We start from the raw sequence: 17636 nt of genomic DNA, 5'->3' as shown, positions 1-17636 counted from the left end.
GCAAAGTGCCATTTCACACCCTCCCTGTTTTCCTTAGAGTTGATTTCCTCCACAGAGATGATCTTTCTGGGTTTTACACACCCATCCTAATTGCTCTGGGCAGAAATCAAAGGGCAATGTGACTGTATTCCCAAAATACCCAATGACTCCTGTGAAGAGCCCAGCAGGGAAGACTGGAATAATACAGAGCCAGCAGGAGGAGCAGGGAACAATTCAGTTTTGATGAATGCCACTTACATCATAACCTATTTGTCAGTCTGATACAGAAAATGAAACAAAACAACAAACCCTTCTCACCAAAGAACACAGGATAGAGTCTATATGTTGGGTACTTCTAGAGCTCCATTGTGTGCGTTTCTTTCACTTAAAAATGTTCCAAAATTCCCATGGACATCTAAGCTCCTGCAGGATTGTTTACTAAGTATTTTTTCAAAACCTGTAGTTTGATTAAAGGCTTGGTTTTTGACACATCTCTCTCATTTAAAAAATAAAAAACTGTGTAAGCATAAAACATATTTATGTTTTAATCATGCCTTCAAGATACACCTGGCCTGAACTCTCCCAGCCATCTCCTTGCAAAGACTTTGGGCAGTAACATATCATCAGTGTAATCTGTAGGTGAAGCAAATGAGGAATCTGTTAACCAAAACTGCAAATGAAACTGTTTATTTAAGTGCTCTGGAGAAGATTAACAAAGACACACTCTGCAAACTCTGACTACATCCAAAACTTATAAGCTGAGCTTCAGAGGAGGGAGACTATTCAAAACATAAAGAAGTTAGCTCCTTTCCCATTAATTCAATGCATCTCTGCTGCTATATGGATAAAATGCCAGCAATGTAATTTGTTATTTTTTTAACACAACTCTTGGGACTTTAGTGGGAATTCACTGATCACAAATCCAGAGCCAATCCATTGAAAGCCTTTTCCTCATTCTCCTAACATAAAACCAAAAGCCAATTTTAAATTAACTTTTTTCTAAGCTAAGCAGACTAACTAACCTTTAGCACTTTTTTGATGCCATTGATAGTGGAAGTCAACAACGACCGCACTTTCTGGTCATCATTAAGGTAATCTGCATGGCGCACACACATGAACAAAATATATGCTGGTAGTCCTGGAATCAGGTTGACAGCTACCCCACGTGGTTTCAGCTCTTGGGAAAAACAAACACACATCATCTTGTTAAGTGTCAAGTCATTGGAAGATGTTATATGAGGTAATTGCAACCTCCCCAGTTAATGGCATATACATGTATATATATCTAGCCAGTGAAAACTCAGAGCAAAACTAAGAGCCACTTTCTTGGTAAAAGAACAGAAAAAAAAATGTAAGTGTCTGTTAGAAATATGTAGGCATGTTAATATGTACTGTACTCATCAGGAAGGATAATTAGATTACAGTATACATTTAGGAACTGTAGATAAACTGAACACTGTCAAAACCAAAATAAGTGATTCATTTCCTAATGCAAATTCTGTGTTCTTATCATTCATTTTTCAGGGTGCATGGAAGCAGAGAAGGCCACAATTGAGAAAGATGCTCACCTAAAATAAGATTCTTGACAAGTTTTTGTTCATCCTCCTTCTTATATTCCAGCATCCCTTGGAAGTCCTTTTCTTTCCGCGGGATGTTAACTGGACGGATAGGTTCATCAATGATTTGTCCAGGTGATGTGTTCTCCATCTGACCCACTTCAGAGAGAGCATGAAAAGAAATATTACATTTTCCAGTGAAACCAATACATACCAGAGACATTTCTGTAACATTCCTAAGGAAAGTCCTGGCTCCACCAGGACAGGGAAGAGAATATAAAGAGCAAAACTGAGAAAACTCATTGATTGAGAAAAAGGTGGTTTAGTAAGTAAAGGAAAGGGGGCTGGTGGGGTGGGAAGCAAAGCAAAGGCAATCACTCAGGATAAACCCCCAAGGGAACTGATGTCTAGCCAGTCTCAAACAACAGCTCCCTTGTGTGCAAAACACCCTCCTGTGGTGCCTGCCATTAGGAAGTGCAGCATATGGAATATCCCCTTGGCCAGCTTGGGTCAGCTGTCCTGGCTGTGTGTCCATGTGCCCTCCCACCTCAGTTTACTGAGGGGACAGAGTGGGGAAAAGGAAACCTTGACACTGTCCAGCTCTGTTCAGCAGTAGCCAAAACACTGGTGTGTTCCCAGCAGTGTTAGAGACTCCAATCTAAACACACATTCACAGAGGCTGCTATGATAAGAGTTAACTCCATCCCAGTCACACCTACTGCATCTTTCTAAGTTAATTAGGCAATAAACACAGACCAAACTATAATTTCAGGAGTAGTTTCCCACTCTGTATTATGCATGAACATTACTGTGATCTTGTCCAGAGAAGTAACTGAACAATATTGTAAGACTTTTTAAAAAAAACACTTAGTTTGTGTAACCAGCCTTCACATTCAAAGGAAAACTGGGTAACTTATTTTTGTCTGGTTCATATTTAGTTCTGCTTTTCTCTTGACAAAACCAGCTATTGTCTTTAAGTGCACAAACAGTGCAGGAAACACCTCTTTATGTTTGAATACTTTCTGCCTTCAGAGAAACACCAATCTCCTTTTCTCATTTTCTAAGCAAATCTTCTAAAGGTTCATAAAGGAACACACACAGGTCTGAGCATATGTCTTGTTTCTGCAATCAACAGAGGCTAAAGCTACTGAAGACCTCACAGCTGCTAAAACAGATGGGTATGATAACAACCAGATCACAAAGGATACCAAAATCTTTATCTCAAAATACAAAAGTACCTTCGAGTTCACCGATCTTCTTAGCAAAGACTTTCAACTGCTTCTTCAACTTGCGAACAGTTTTGTCCTGCTTTTCCAGCTGCTCCATTAAATCCTGTCAATTCAAATAAGGGAAAGATTAAGATATGGGAACGATCCTGAACCGTGTGACAGAGACAAAAACAGTGCTGTTAGAGTTACAAGGCAGTGAGGAAAGCTGAACAGAAGTGCCATCCTCTGGCCAAGGGTTGCAAGCTGGTACACTGCCTATAACACAAGCCAAATATTGCAAATATTATTAAGTTATATGCAGCATGACAAAGCCAAAGCTCATAGGCAGGTAGATTCTGCAGACACTCAGAATGAGGTCAGTTCGTACAGTAGAAGATATTTTGCTGCAAACACACCTCCCTAATGCTTCCTCCCTGCTCTTCCAAATGCCTCCCAGAAATTATTTTCTTTATTATTAAGCAGCTATCCTGTATTTCTGCATCATTTATTCCTGTCTTTAAGAATGACTCATTATTCAGACCTATCCATGTTATGAGAAGATGAGAAATTCCTAGAAAGACTGTAACTTGCACTCAAATTTACCAAATCAAACATCCAAACATCATTTCTTGTGTTGCTCTGCCACTTCACTTGCTGTCATTACATTTCCTTACACTGAAACTGGTTTCTTACATGTTTTTATTCTGAATAACATCTAGCCCTAAAAGTCCTATTCTTTTAATAAACCATATTTGTCCTTCAAAGGAACACTCCCCAGAAATCTACCTTTGAATAGTTCTGTGATATATCTGTTGTAGTGCATTCATAAAATAATTGTGTAATTAAAAAAGGGAAAGTCTTCCTGAAGAAAGCAAAACCTCAAGCTCAAACAACTTGAAAGCCATTCCAGGTTAAGTGTTGGAAAGCAGCTTAGAAGAAAAATCTCCTAAGCATGAGTATTATTCTTGGCACTGGGCAAGAACGTAAGGGATCGTGAACTCCCAGCACCAAAAGCATCATCTGGGAAACTACACCTCCTCTGAAGCACTGAAAAATTTTAGTGCAGCATGGGCACAAACCCTAATCAGGTAGTAAAAGTTTACAAGCTGATACAATATACTTGAGCAGTAAGATATCAGGCCTGTTGACAACACAATCAAGGCCATGCTTCACCTCCAAAGCACTGTTCCATTTTACAGCAGAAATCCTAATAACCAATATCCTAATACCATTCTAATATCACTACATAGTTGTTGTCAGATAAAACAATTTCTCCTGAAATTAACAAAAAGACACATGTAAGTTTGACAGACTGTTTTGAATGTATCAGGGCAGGGATATGATTTCAGAACAACCTCTGTGTGAGGACGAATAAAGTTCTTTCTATGGTTCCTCAAAACAAATTTAACAGATTTCACATCTCATTAAGATGTGGAAACTCATAAATTATAATCTTTCAAGCTCAAATATGGTGCTGCCTTTAATTACCATGAAAATATTATTTCCAGTGTCATCCTTCATATTTTGCCTTTCTGAAAAATATTAAATCAAGAATAAATTCAGGCTATGACAGGATTACTGGCATTATTCACCTTGGCAGGGATCAGTCCTCTACTTTTCTGAACTGAATCTAAATGTATCAAACTTGCAAACCAAAGAGTAGTTTAGAAAATTGAACCTTTTGCATCATGTACCTCTTTTCCAGGGCAGTATTAAGTAGTATTCAAAAAGAAACTGCTTTGCTTACACTGCAAGGCCCATATTAGTAACAAAACTGTGCATCAAAAAGAAACACAGATTACACAAAGGACACTAAGACTAACAAAAAAAGCAGTGAAGGAAGTAATTGGCATGGTGAAGCTCTCTGCAGGGGCATTTCCTCTGAAAGGGAGAAAAGGAGACAGCCTGCTTTTCAATTAGTGCTTCAGAAAGAGAGACAAGAGAGAAACAGGATTCACGTGAGCTACATACAATCATCCTCTTGTAAAGGGAAATCCGGTACAACTGATACTTCTTGGGGTCATCTGCATACAACTCCTCATAAAACTGCAAAAATAGGCACAGGGTTGGTTTTTCCTCCCTCCCTCTGAGACACTGACACCTCAGTGAGCACTTTACAGATTAAATCAGAATACACCAAGATCAAGAATCTCTACTTTTAGGTAGTCTAGGCCTTAGTTGTGTTCATGCCAGCACCTCCTAAAGAGAAGCTGGTGTAGATGAGCTGCAGAACAGTCAGATCTTTTAAAAATGGGCCTTACTAGACTGTGAAAGCATGGAAATACAACCTTTGTGAGAACAGGGACATTTCCTCATGCTAATCAAGACAGGATTGCAGCAAACACTACAATTCCAACATGACATCTGGAAAGCTGCAAATTGTTTCCACTCCAGGGCTAGGAGTGGATCTGAAACATGCACCTGGCTTGGAGTGGACTTGCAATACTCAAACATCTGAAGTGAAATACTAAGGAATGAGTCTATATTTAACAAGTAAAATTACATTCAGTGTATTTGAAAACAAAGAGAACTCCTCTGGGATATAATTACATGACTGTGTGTTGTCTTGGCAACACAATGTGATGAGTAGGTCTCTGGGGGGGAAAATGGCTAAAAATTGTAACATATGACTAAGCAGCAGGAGGGAGCTGCTGAGAGAACGTTCACCATCTACCTTTGCCAGAGAGACTGTGGCTGCTGAGGCAAACTCACACTTTTGGCCAGTTCTCCAACATGCATCAGCTGAATTATCTGATTCTTTGCTCCAAATCCTTGGTATTAAGACAAGACCCCAACAGTGATAACTTCTGTCACGTACATTAGCAGGAAACTACACCTTAGCTTGTCTGGAGCAATGACACTCACAGTAGGATTTTTCTGGCTGAAGTAGCATGTTTCCCTTTACCAATAACAAGTCAAACATACTCCAGCACAGGTCTCTCTAGCAGATTTCCCCAGAAATGAAGTAGCCCACATAGGATGAACATACTCCTTTGTGGAAGCTGGTAGGGAGCTTTGGCGAGTCCTTCCTTCACACAAAAATGTTACACAGTATACATGGAATACCAACTATTAGCTAAGTGACTTCTAACCAAATTTCTTTTTATGGAAATATTTCTTTTTTCAAAACATAGTGAAGAGCTGGAGCTCATAAAATGGTGGATTATCTGTGTAGCTTCAGGGAGGGAAGAGAGAAATGGGAAGATAAATTACATTAAATAAATAAAGAATTACATCAGCTTTTCAATGAAACAAACATATTTCAAGGGAAACACCACTCCTTGGTATTATTAGTTTTTATGAGTTCCATGGATATCAGCATTCTGTTCAGCCATGACTACACTCACCAGCTGAAAACTGGGATCCACAAGTTTCCTCCATGCCCAAACCAATTTCTGAAACATTTCTACTTCAGGAGCAACACAAGCCTCTCTCTCCCCTTAGCTCACACTCAAGAAAACCACTACCCTTGTGCAATTCTCTTTCAGGAAGCTGCCATCTGAAAAATGATAAGAAGCTGCAGGTGTGGCAGGCCTGCAGGTGCCCGTGCAGCATCCCTTCTCTTACCAGGTTCTCATTAGTCAGCCGGGTGATCTCGTGCTGCAGGCTGGCCTCGATGCGCGCCTCGGGCGGCAGCTGCAGGTTCTGGGCCAGCAGCTGCTGCTGCCGGTTGTTCTCCTCCTTCAGACTCTGGATCTCACCTCGCAGAGACTCCAGCTCATTCTCGTGGCTCTTCTTCTGAGACTGCAGCTGAGACTCCAGCAGCCTAAGGAGGTTGAGCAACAGTTTGTGTGAGCACACTCGGAAAGGCACATCCCCAGTTCTCAGAGGGAGTGTAAAGCTTTAGCTGCTGCTCAGGAACAATTAGCCATGGCTTGCAAAGGAAAATGAAAAAGGCAGAGTACTCTTTAAACCCTTCAGTATGCCTTCTAATTAAATTAAGCTTGCATGATCAAAAAGTGAAGAGAAGAAGCTAATTGTGACACTGCTTTGCGTTTCCTTTGATTGAACACATACTGTACATGGTGCCACTGTGGCAATAAATGTAAAGCTAAATCTTCACAGATTGACTGAAGGGGCTTTAAAGAGGTTTTACCTCAAAACAAACCAAATATAACCTAAGATGAAGATGACACTATGTTCACTTAAGTTAGCACCTTGCAGTATTAACTATGGAAAATATTTTTAGAGTTAACTTTTCCAGTCAGAAAGCATTTTATTGCAAATGCACATAACTAATATTTATTTTTGCATTAAACCCAACATTTTTGAGAGGGTTGTCCTCAATGCACAGAAGGTCCTCAAAACCTCAGGACTGAAATCCAGGAGCTTTATCCTCACCACTAACTCATTCTTTCCCCTTGGGCACATCACATCTCAAACTCTTCACATTGTGGAATGGGGATAACACATTACCAGCCTCCTGCCAGGCAGTGCTGGGGGATCTACACCTGCTTCTTAGGCACTGTCCAAGTGCTCTGACTCATAATTTTGTAGGTACACAGGAAATTACAGTACTAGTGACTACCAGTGTTCAATTAGACAATATTTCAGGATTTAAATATGCATAAGGCAAGAACATTTATTAGTAACTAGACTGATGAAGCACACAAGGGCAAATAGTCATTTACCTGCACTGCTCTGCCATTTAATATAAAACTTCTTGTCTCTACAGTGCCAGGACAAGAGGCAAGAGGTACAGAGCAAACCAACTCCCATCCTGCTCTGCAGAACACTTGCTCTAAGTTAGATCTTCATGGGTTTACAGAACAATGTTAGGGGTAGAATGTGTTAGCACCAGAAAAGGAAAGACTTTAGTTAGTAGCAGTCATTGCAAAATACAACTTTCTGTAGTTTCTGCTACCAGATGCACCCACTGAAGGACACCAGCAGGGCTGATGCAGTGAATGAGCTGTCAGGGCAGGACCAGGAAGCATTTTGGAAGTCAGGGACACCAACAAGCACACAGAGCCAGAGCTGCACTTCTTGACAAGGTGACTCCTGCCTGCCCCATGACCAGCACCGTCCTTGCAGAGACCACAGTGATCCCACTGAGGCTTCAACAGCACCATGAGGAACTTAAGGTTACTTCTCTTTCTTGGTTATTTTGGGACTTACATTTTGAATCTGGCATGGACAGACATGGGAGAAGAATGTTTAATTTACTGAACTTGAGACACAAGGAGAGTGAGACCCATTTCAGTTTGAAATTTAAGAGTAAACTGAAGCTACTTAAACAATAGTTTAATAATTACTAAAATGAATGTACTTCTTTAGGCTGAAAAACTGTAAGGAACATCAATTTTGAAACCTGATGTAATGGCACACAAACAGTACATGGCTACAAATACTTTCCAGCTGTGGAGCTTCTGGTATTTTACAGTCTACTTTAATGCAAGTATTCTTATGAATTATGTATTGGCTGTTGTGCCATCTTAAACTTTTAAAGTGATAAAACCTGACAAGTAGAAAGCTTCAGGGACTAGGTTTGAGGAAACTGCTTAATTTATACAATTTGTGTAGTCTTTTTTTTTAACTGTTAAAGCAATAGAAGTACTGTAGCTAAAGCAAACCCATAGCAAGGGGCACAGTTAGCTAGAAAAGAAGATGCAAATGAAGAAAAAAAAAAACCATTCTGAGAAGTCTGGTAACCTGTTGGCTTGTTTTAACCCTTCATAAGCCAGCCAAAGTTCTCCGTCCTCATTCAGCATATGATAGTCCTGGGGAGATTGCCTTTCAAGAAACGTGTTTAAAAAAATACAAGAGATATATGTGATGGTGATGAGGTGACATGGTAAGGACATTACACACTACATTACAGTTACAATAAAAGAGAAACAAAAAACCCTCTAAACAACTTAGCAAATTACTTTTCTTGTTTATGTGTTTTTCCTCTTAATGATGCAATCCAGTTGTCAGTGACAGCCCAGCTGGCTGCAGCATTCTGTGCTGTTACAATAAATGCTTTGCCACAGCCTGTTGTGAGCACTGCAGCTCAGAGGGTGACAAACAGCCTGGGGAATGGCACCCAGGCAGGGCCATGCAGCAATTAGAGGCTAAGAAGATGGAAATCCAGACAGCTTGATTTCACATTTCCCCATTATTTCCAAACCTTTCAAATACTGCACACAGCAATTTTACTAATGAAATCAAATTACAACCCCAGCTATAAGTGTTCTTTAGACACACATGGATGGAACTGACTCAACACAATATACAGTGTGTCACAGCAGACCCCAAGTGATCACAAAATAAAGAGAACTTGTACCTGTTTGTTTCCTTCAGTCCAATATATGCCTGTGCTATTTCTCCTTTGTCTTTCATCTTCTGTACATCCTCCAAGAGGATTGTAGCATCTGTCATTGTATGCTGGAAAAAAAAAGATAATTTCCAGTAAATTCAACAACATAACTGCTCCTTGAATCCATGTTTTCATCATGTGGAACACTAATCCTTGAGTAACCATAAGTAAGTGTGGGTATCTAAGCAAGAGGCTGGTCCATAATTTCTATGTCCATTTATTTTATCTTTTAAAGTAAATGCACACAAAATGGTCAAATATTGGTCTGTCTAGTGAGTGGCTACATGTCAGTGGTGTCCCAGGAGCTCGAGATGACCACCTGGAATGTTTAAAAGTCTCTCTTACCCAGCCTGAGCACCAAAGAAGGAGTCAGGAGATCTCTTCTGTTGTTCCCAGAGCTGGTTTATTTTATCTAATCTAAAAGTTCTTTGCCTGACCGCTGTGGTCCATTCAGCAGGTCAACCCCAGGCACACTGCCCGCCTTCAGGGCAGTATTATCTTTCTATACTATAAACTATGTGAACATTATTTACAATTATCTTCCAATACCTATCATTTATATTGTACAGTCTAGTTCTACTCTAAACCAATCTAAAAGTGACAACATCACTCAGAAGATGGATGCCAAGAAGAAGGAGAAAGAGGGACAGAACATGCCCAAATTCCTCCATCTTGACCCCAGACTCCTATTCTAAAAAATCGTAAAAATTTACTTTTTCCTCTTGTGATAAACTAACCTATACTCTACTTATTTTTTGTGACTTGTAACCCTTCATGCAAAGGTGGTAATTTTCTCCAGGGGTTAAAATCAAAGGCACAGGGGTCTTGGGCTCTGTGCCAAGGTTCCTGAGCCCCCTGCCAGGGTTTCAAGCCATCCAGGGCAGCCAGAGGGATGTCCTGGGTTCCCACAGCTACATATGTTAATCTTTTTTCCATTTGTTCATCATATAAAAGGAACAAAATAAATTTCACTAAATGCTGAATTTGCATTTTATTCAAATTACCAGGAACAGCTGCTTATACTAAAACTGCAGCAGCATAGTTTTGACAGCTTAATTCTATTAATATTTCTTAAACATAGTATTACATGGAAATTTAAAAGACCAAAAATAGGAACTATTTCTCACTCATGTATTTTAAATACTCTGTCAAAGCAGGAAAGAATTTACAAGAGCTAGAGATTTTCTAATTTAGATAGCATCATAGAACCATTTTGTTTCAGTTTTGAATGCTTATTATGGCACTTTTGATTTTTCTTCAGTAAAACTTGAAATACTTAATAGATGTTTATAGTCACCTTGGCCAGTCTGAACTGAGTCACTGTCATGGAGTCACAGGACTTTAATGAACAGAAGAGATGGAATTCTGACTTTCAAAACAAGCAGATGTTGTTTTCATGATCACAATTTTGGAAAGTATTTACAGTAAGAAGTTTAGTTGAGTCTACATCTCTATGTCTAGTATGATTCGTTTTATCCAATATGAAAAACAATAGAATATGTAAGCTCCTCAAAGAATTATTCCAAACATCTCTATGAGATCTTTGAGGTTTTTCTACTATTAATTTATTACAGAGTAAAACTGCTGTATCTCACCTGCCAATCTATCAAGCTTTAGCAGTCTGAACATCTATCATTTAGAGTCAGTTCGGTTTCTTACACTTATATGTATTCAACTGCATTTTCTAATCAAACAGTCAGCAATTCCCATCCAGTATCTAAAGATGACAGTGTTTGTTGCCTGCCAAGGACAGCAAACACTCTAAAGTGAGGTACTTCTTCATACCATAGACACTGAATTTGTTGTGAAATACAAGGGCTTTGCAAGTTAACAGAGGTCTGATTCCCAGATCACAGTGCTCGCTGGATCACTGTCCTTACCCCTCAAACATACTCAGCAAGAAACAGGATGGAGCTGACTAGAACAATTCCTAAATCCTTCCTTTCATATTCAGGTTGACATAAACCAACACTTTTAAATCTGCTTGTTTTGAAATAACTTGTTTAAATCTGCAGAGCATGAAAATGGGAATGCAAAGGACATAGAATTATGGGAAAAGCTTTTAAATAATGTCAAGGTAAAATGCAAGAACACGTAGGCTACTTAAGAGGCAGGGAAATGACAGCTCAATATTGTTGAGGGTTATTTTAGCATTTAGGAAGCTCTGGTTTGTAACTGTAGAAGAAAATGTGTACCTTATCCTCCTGGCAATCAAATTGGTAGGCAAGAAAGAAGAAAAACAAAACATTAAAAAAATCTGTCTGTGGTGCAGCTGTCCAACCTAAAAGGCAGAAGCTATTTGCAAGCTGGCTGCTGGCCATCCCACAGGTCACCTTCCTATTTTCCTCATACTCATAGCTGCTATAAAATCAACACTTGCATCCCACCACTGCTGAGAATGGTATAGAAAGATTTACTAAGTATTTCTTTACAATGTTCTAAATACTACACAAAAATGTGCTCTGTTTTTTTACAGTCAATCCTTTAAAACAAGACTTACACATCTTCATGCACCACAAACTTCCAGTTTACTTAGCACAAATATAGACATAACTTTGCAGCAGCAAAGGAAAGATGACACATCTGTTCACTTCTTGCTGCAGTTATGAAACACAAGATAGCTCAGTTCAGTGGAAATTACTAGTTCCTGGATTTACATGATACCTTTTCAGGTTGAATGATTTTTATTTGCAGAGCTACTACTTTCCTAACTACGTCATCAGAGTCAGAGCTTTTTAGAAGATGTGCATTTCAGTGGTTGTAATCTACTCTTTTTTCTATAAAAGCACATAGCACCTATCAAGCAGTAACATGGAATTTACATATCTTCAGAGGTCATCTTTACAAAATGTTACTGACTTGCAATCATATAGATGTAGAACAACCTGTTCTTTTTTCTGAACTATTAATTTAAAGGAATTCCTGAGAACTCCTCTGAATTTTCCAGTCCAACAGTACACTAGAGAAATGATACAGGTGCCAATGAGAATTATTTGTGCACTGTTAAAGAAGTCTGGGAGGATCAGAACTTTGGTACAGCCTGTACATCTTCACATGAATGATGGTAGAGAAACCCCAGACTGGTTGATAAATACAAGCCCTAATTCAGACTGCTGTGTTTTGGGCACCAATATTGGACCAATGGCTTAACTTAGAAAGGTTTTCAAACCCAGACTATTTTCTTCTGCCATTTCAAGCATGCTGTTAATAAATAAAACATGTTAATGATGCAATCTAACTCTCCTGCACAGTGGGATTTACCTTGGGCTGAATTGCTTCTTTCTGGCTAACAAGCTGAGACCTCAGGATGAGAACTTCTTCCTTGCGTACTTCCAGCTCTTCACTGACTGAGGTCAGCTGGTCCAGGAGGACTCTGTATGCTGGGGCACCAGGAGCAGTCACCTCTGGAGCTCGTGTCTCTGTCAGGGCTTTCTGCAGCTCATTCAACTCATTCTTCAGTTTTTTATTCTCAGATTCAAGTTCTTGACGCTGCAAGAAACAGGGACAATTGTGTCACCCAGCAGCACTGCAACATGGCTGTAATCCACAGGTATAAAACTATGGCTAGAAATGGGAAGAATGATGTGTAACTGCCAGAAATCCAGCAATCTCCCCTGTATCCCTGGCCCCTTGACTATGGTCAATAGTGTCTGGGAGAATATCACTAACAGGACTAACCTTGTCTGAAATGCAAAACCAGAGCACACACACATGAATCAGACAGATCTGATGGGAAACAGAATAGCCAATCTTTTTTTCCACTTATTCTCCCCTTAGCAAAAAAAAAAGTTCACAGCAAATAGTGGTCAGCAGGCTAAGAAAATTCTTCATCACTATTAGGAAATATTTTTAGTTTTAGTGGTCTAAAGATATGCAGTAATTTAAATAATGTTTTTGAAAAAAAGACCTACATTTATCACTGTATTTTTGCTCAAATTAACTTGCCAGCTATACTAAGTGTTTTAAAAGAGAACTCCCCCTGGCACAGGGGATCTTTTTGTTTTGCATCCCCAGCCACACATACTACACCTCAGAAAGAGCAGTCCTACAATGAAATGACTGCTGGGAATATTTGTTGTTGTTTCTCCAGCTACTATTTGGAAACAGGGGGGCTGATATAATTTTCTATGCCAACACATACAACTGGTGGCAAGAGTCTTACTAGAAAAAACCCAGAAACCTCTACTTTAGAATTACCTTGAGTGACTCATACTCCAACTCTGCACCTCTTATGGGAGGCCTTTCTTCCTCCTATGAAAGAATACAAACAAGTATGAGAACTAAAAATCCTTCATTGAGGTAGGAAAACAAAAGAGAACTGAAATTATTTCCCTATAAAACTATAAACTGCTAACTGCTGTAGTTTGAGTATTGGTATTGTCTCCTTCACTTCTGAGTTTATGACACATAATTGGTTAATATAAATAAAATCATATATTGTCAATGGTAATGAAACAGAGCACGATGAAGAAATTCACTGGTAGAAATGTAATAAACAATTGCCAAAGATGGTTTCATAATTTTCTAAGAACTTCAGGAGACCAAATCAGAATTTAAATTACCATCAGCTAATGTGTCTAAGCCCAGTGCTTAGGTTATGCATCCTGGTTCAAACAGTTCTTCCTAAAATAATTATCCCTTCTCCCCATCATTTAAGTCGATTTCCTTACGACTATTCCATAATAAAAACAGCCTTTCAGCCTTTTATTTTTTTTAACTGAAGTCCCAAGCACTTTTTGTTCCTGTTGTCTTCCCTCAGAGGATCTCAAAGACCTTGGAAAAGTAAAAAACCAGTCCCTAGAACTAAGCACCAGTATGAAACTTGTCATTAAATACAGCAAGTGCTAGAGGAAGATACAGATCTAGTGAAAGCCAGTCAGCATTCACAGAGCTGTTTCACAAGAAGGGACACCCTGATGTCAGCATTTGATCAGCTGCAAGGAGTCCACCTTAGCTTTGGCACGGAGAGCCTGTTCTTCCTTTCTGTCCAGTTCGTCCTGCAGGGATTGCTTTTCTTGCTCCAGTTCTGAAACCCGTTTCTGCAGCTTGAGGAACAGAGACATGTCCAGCGCTGCTTTTTTCTCACTAGGCTCCTGCTTTAGAAACAACAGAGGCAAGTCAAGAAGTGCTCCCCTTCCACAGCACAAGGAAGCACGACAGTGAGTAAAGATGGGAAACAGACTGGGGAAAGAGAGGAACACAGAAATGTTACTTGATTCTGAGCATTGACTAGCTAAAATATTTCATCAGCTATCAACCACTATTTTAAAAAAGGATTTACTAGTAAAAAATATTTCTAAGCCTAAAGCCTAGCAGAAGAAAGCACTACCTAACAGACAGGAGATCTATAACTAAGCATACCTTATAGTCTTACTTGTTTGAAGGGGGGAAAGTAGAAAAAAGAAAAAGTTTGTGGTTAGGCTCACCTGGAAACAACTGTAAATAAGGGCTTTTTTGTTTAGTTTTAGGGGCTTAGTTTTCAATGATTTCTATAGTAAGTTCTTCAGCTAAAGAGAAATCTCTCTGCTAATTTGAAGTTTAATTTAGTGGGATGTAATACAAAAAATAGGTAACAGAAAATAGATTTTATGCCTTTTTCCTTTCATTGTGCTAATGATACAGCCTGTTCTAAGACTAATTCACTGGCTTCTTCACTATTTTCTGGGCAAGGACCAGAGTTTGCAATCTGAAGGTGCATTAGAAATTGTCCATCAGCCTTTTTGGACTTTATGTACTGAGAAGATCAAAGTATTTACTATGAACTGTACCATAAAATTTTAAAGCCTAGAAAAGGAACTAGAAAATTAATATTAATGACTGCAGCAGACAAGCAAGCACAGCCATTTCCACTTCATCTCCTTTTACTGCTGAGGGGAAGAGTCATAAACCACACTAATAGCTCAGGCAAAAGGAAACAGACTTTTGAGTTTTCTGGCTTTACTCGTTTGCCTCGAGGTGGGCCTGATTTTTTTAATGTGGTTTTGTATAATTAATCTACATTGTTAGTCTAGAGTGGGAAGTGGCGAATGTTGAGGGGTTAAACAAATGCAGTGCTGCACTCATTCACACTCGTGTGAGTTCATTTCTTGGTTTATATTCTAACCCAAACCTGGCTCTAGAACAGCAATTCAGTCATATTAGCCAAAGGAAAAGATGGCATTTGGCTCATGTGACATCCCATCACGTGCTGTTGTACTGCCCTTCTCCTGATTATCCTGAATGTAGGAGCATCATCCTGAAACCATTATGCAAGGTGGAAAACCTAAGTGGAAAGGCAAATGATGCAAGAGCGCAGAGAGAGGCTGTGCCAGCCCCAATGCGTCAGGATATTTGCATCCAGAGGAGAAAACAGTTCTCTGCAGAGGCTTTCCAAAGCAGCAGTGACAGCCTGTCAAAAGCTACTCTGGAGATCCCTAACCTAGGCAGAGGGCAAACAGGGTGTGCTGTGCCCTGGCTCACAGCTAAGGAGATCTCAGAATGCACAGAGACAGCTTTGACTCTGCAAAGTGCCAAGCACAGCCAGACCTCCACCCTGAGGGCTCTGTGTTTGCAGTGCCACTGTGATGGGATGGGCTGAAAGGAGGAGTCAACCTGGAAAATATTATCAATGGCTTGGACTTGCACCACAAATTATTTATGGTTATTACTCCTTAGCTGAATAAAATCACCTTGCTGAACATTTTTTGAACATCTTCCTGATCATTTTTCCAAACATCCTGGGATTTGTATTGCTGCATATGCAAAGGAAACTCCCATATGGGAGTTTGATTCATCTCTATGAAATAGAGAAAACCAGATCCAACAGGAGTTTCTCACCCCCAACAGGAAACTCACTCCATGAAGCTACTAAGAATGCAGCTTGCCATTTTAAATCACTGACTATACAGTAGGCAGGCTCCTCAGAAGTCTCACTGGTTTTCTGAATTCCTTCCTTGTCCTGAGTAAGTGATTGTGCTTACCAACACTGACAACCAAATGTTTCACAGATGCAAATCAGTTGGATCACCAAGTATCTACTCTATGCTTACTGTAATACAAGAAAAATTCAATGCATACTTTGACAGACTTTTTACACAGGATCACAACTAACTAGGGAGTAACTGTTCTTCAAAAGTGAATGGAGAAAGTTGGATTAAAGTATTAGATATGTCAATATAAAGACATGGTGTTCAGAGGCATTTTTGGAAAAAAAAAAGAGAAAGGAATGAGTTCAACCATGTATCAGTGAAAAGCTGTGGGGGATTTTTACTGTTACCTCCATCCTAAGTGGTAAGTCTTCTGCTTCTGTGATCTCAGAGCTGAAAGTATACTCAGATTCATTGCTACTGTGAGTTGAGTCTGTTCTTTTGTGCCCAGGCTTGGGGATGCTCTGAAGTGCAAATGGAACAAATCAGTACCAGTATATGGTTTTCCCTGTGACTGTCTCTTCACAACCTTTAATTTAGTTTATAATATTTGGTGTTATGTCACAGTTATCAACATTTATAATAAAATGTTTTTGATTCTGGTCTCTCTAAAGACCTAAAAGCCTATGAGGTACAGTTAGCACTCAACTCTATGGAGACAGGTCAGATCTTACACCACAAAGGACTGCTGCAGAAAGCAGAACCAAGCAAGGATGCAGCACTTTGTGGGAAAGAAACATTCCGTTTACAGGAAGCACAGACAGCAATTTTTTAATGTCTTACACATTCTATTGAAGAATATTTTATATTCCTGCCACACAGAACATTCCTAGGACTACTTAAAATTTATCACCAGCCCCAGCAGATGTGAATAACTTGAGGGCAAAATAAGGGTGGATAGCACAAGTAATAACACCAGGAAAGTCACAGCAGAAGTTTAGCCTTCTTCACAGATGTGACAATTAATTTTTATTTTTTTAAATAAAAAAAAAAATTAAATGTATTTGTTTTGGCTGACCTAATCAAAATAAACAGTATTTGAAAGGACAAATTCTCTCTTCAAGTACAGGTCACCAACACATAGAACTGACAGCACTTACTAACTTACCCCACTGGACTCTGCCTGAACACAGCTGTAAAGAGCTTTTGATTTCTCAGCTGAGGAGCCACTTACCACCATGAGGTTCATTTCATCCTTGAGATCATCGTAGCGCTCCTCCAGGCGGCTGAACTCATTCAGCAGGTTCTGGTACCGTAACCGCTCATCGTTCAGGTCCAGCTCCAGCTGCTTTGTCTCCTCCACCAGTTTCTTTTCCATTGACTCTGCCACAGACAGCAGGGACCCAAAGTGAGAATTCCAGCCCTACCCCCTCCATGCAGTGCATCCATCCAGGAGCTACAGGCCTGTGCAGCCCCAGAGGAACAGCCTGCCATTTGCAGCCGGTGTTTGTGCTTCTCTAGGCAAACATTAACCCAAAAACATGAAGGGCCAAAGCATTATTGTGGCAACCACAGAAGTGCTCATTCAGACAAGTTATTTATTCTGCTGATACCTTCTACAAGTGATTCCAGGAGGGAGGAAGAAGAGGCACTAGCCCATTGCTGTGCTATGTAAAGCAAAATGTGAGGTGCTTCACACCTCAAGCATCCTGACCCTCCTCATCACAGCTCCCTTCATCACAGCCCT

The 17636-nt window shown here is 39.7% G+C and overlaps 1 protein-coding gene across 7 annotated transcripts in view; it reads right to left on the bottom strand.

Annotated features, from left to right (window-relative positions):
* The window catches only part of MYO5A (myosin VA), a 98892-nt gene that overhangs the window by 8720 nt on the left and 72536 nt on the right, over positions 1-17636 (bottom strand). For 2 of the 7 annotated variants that reach the window (XM_033070248.2, XM_033070246.2), the window contains 11 exons: positions 17124-17272; positions 16300-16413; positions 13994-14137; positions 13242-13295; positions 12306-12533; positions 11240-11248; positions 9012-9112; positions 6311-6509; positions 2774-2867; positions 1548-1694; positions 1002-1156 (listed from right to left, as the gene is read on the bottom strand). In XM_033070248.2, coding sequence (XP_032926139.1) covers positions 1002-1156; positions 1548-1694; positions 2774-2867; positions 6311-6509; positions 9012-9112; positions 11240-11248; positions 12306-12533; positions 13242-13295; positions 13994-14137; positions 16300-16413; positions 17124-17272 — 1394 coding nt within the window. Of the gene's footprint in view, positions 1-1001; positions 1157-1547; positions 1695-2773; positions 2868-6310; positions 6510-9011; positions 9113-11239; positions 11249-12305; positions 12534-13241; positions 13296-13993; positions 14141-16299; positions 16414-17123; positions 17273-17636 lie in introns of all 7 variants that reach the window. The other 5 variants (XM_033070245.2, XM_033070247.2, XM_033070252.2 and 2 more) reach the window with 3 other exon arrangements.

This window comes from Catharus ustulatus, chromosome 12, assembly GCF_009819885.2.
Source record: "Catharus ustulatus isolate bCatUst1 chromosome 12, bCatUst1.pri.v2, whole genome shotgun sequence".
In the NCBI taxonomy this organism is placed as follows: Eukaryota; Metazoa; Chordata; class Aves; order Passeriformes; family Turdidae; genus Catharus; species Catharus ustulatus.
Note: the sequence above shows the minus strand (reverse complement) of the source record. Positions and strands in the feature narration are given on the sequence as shown.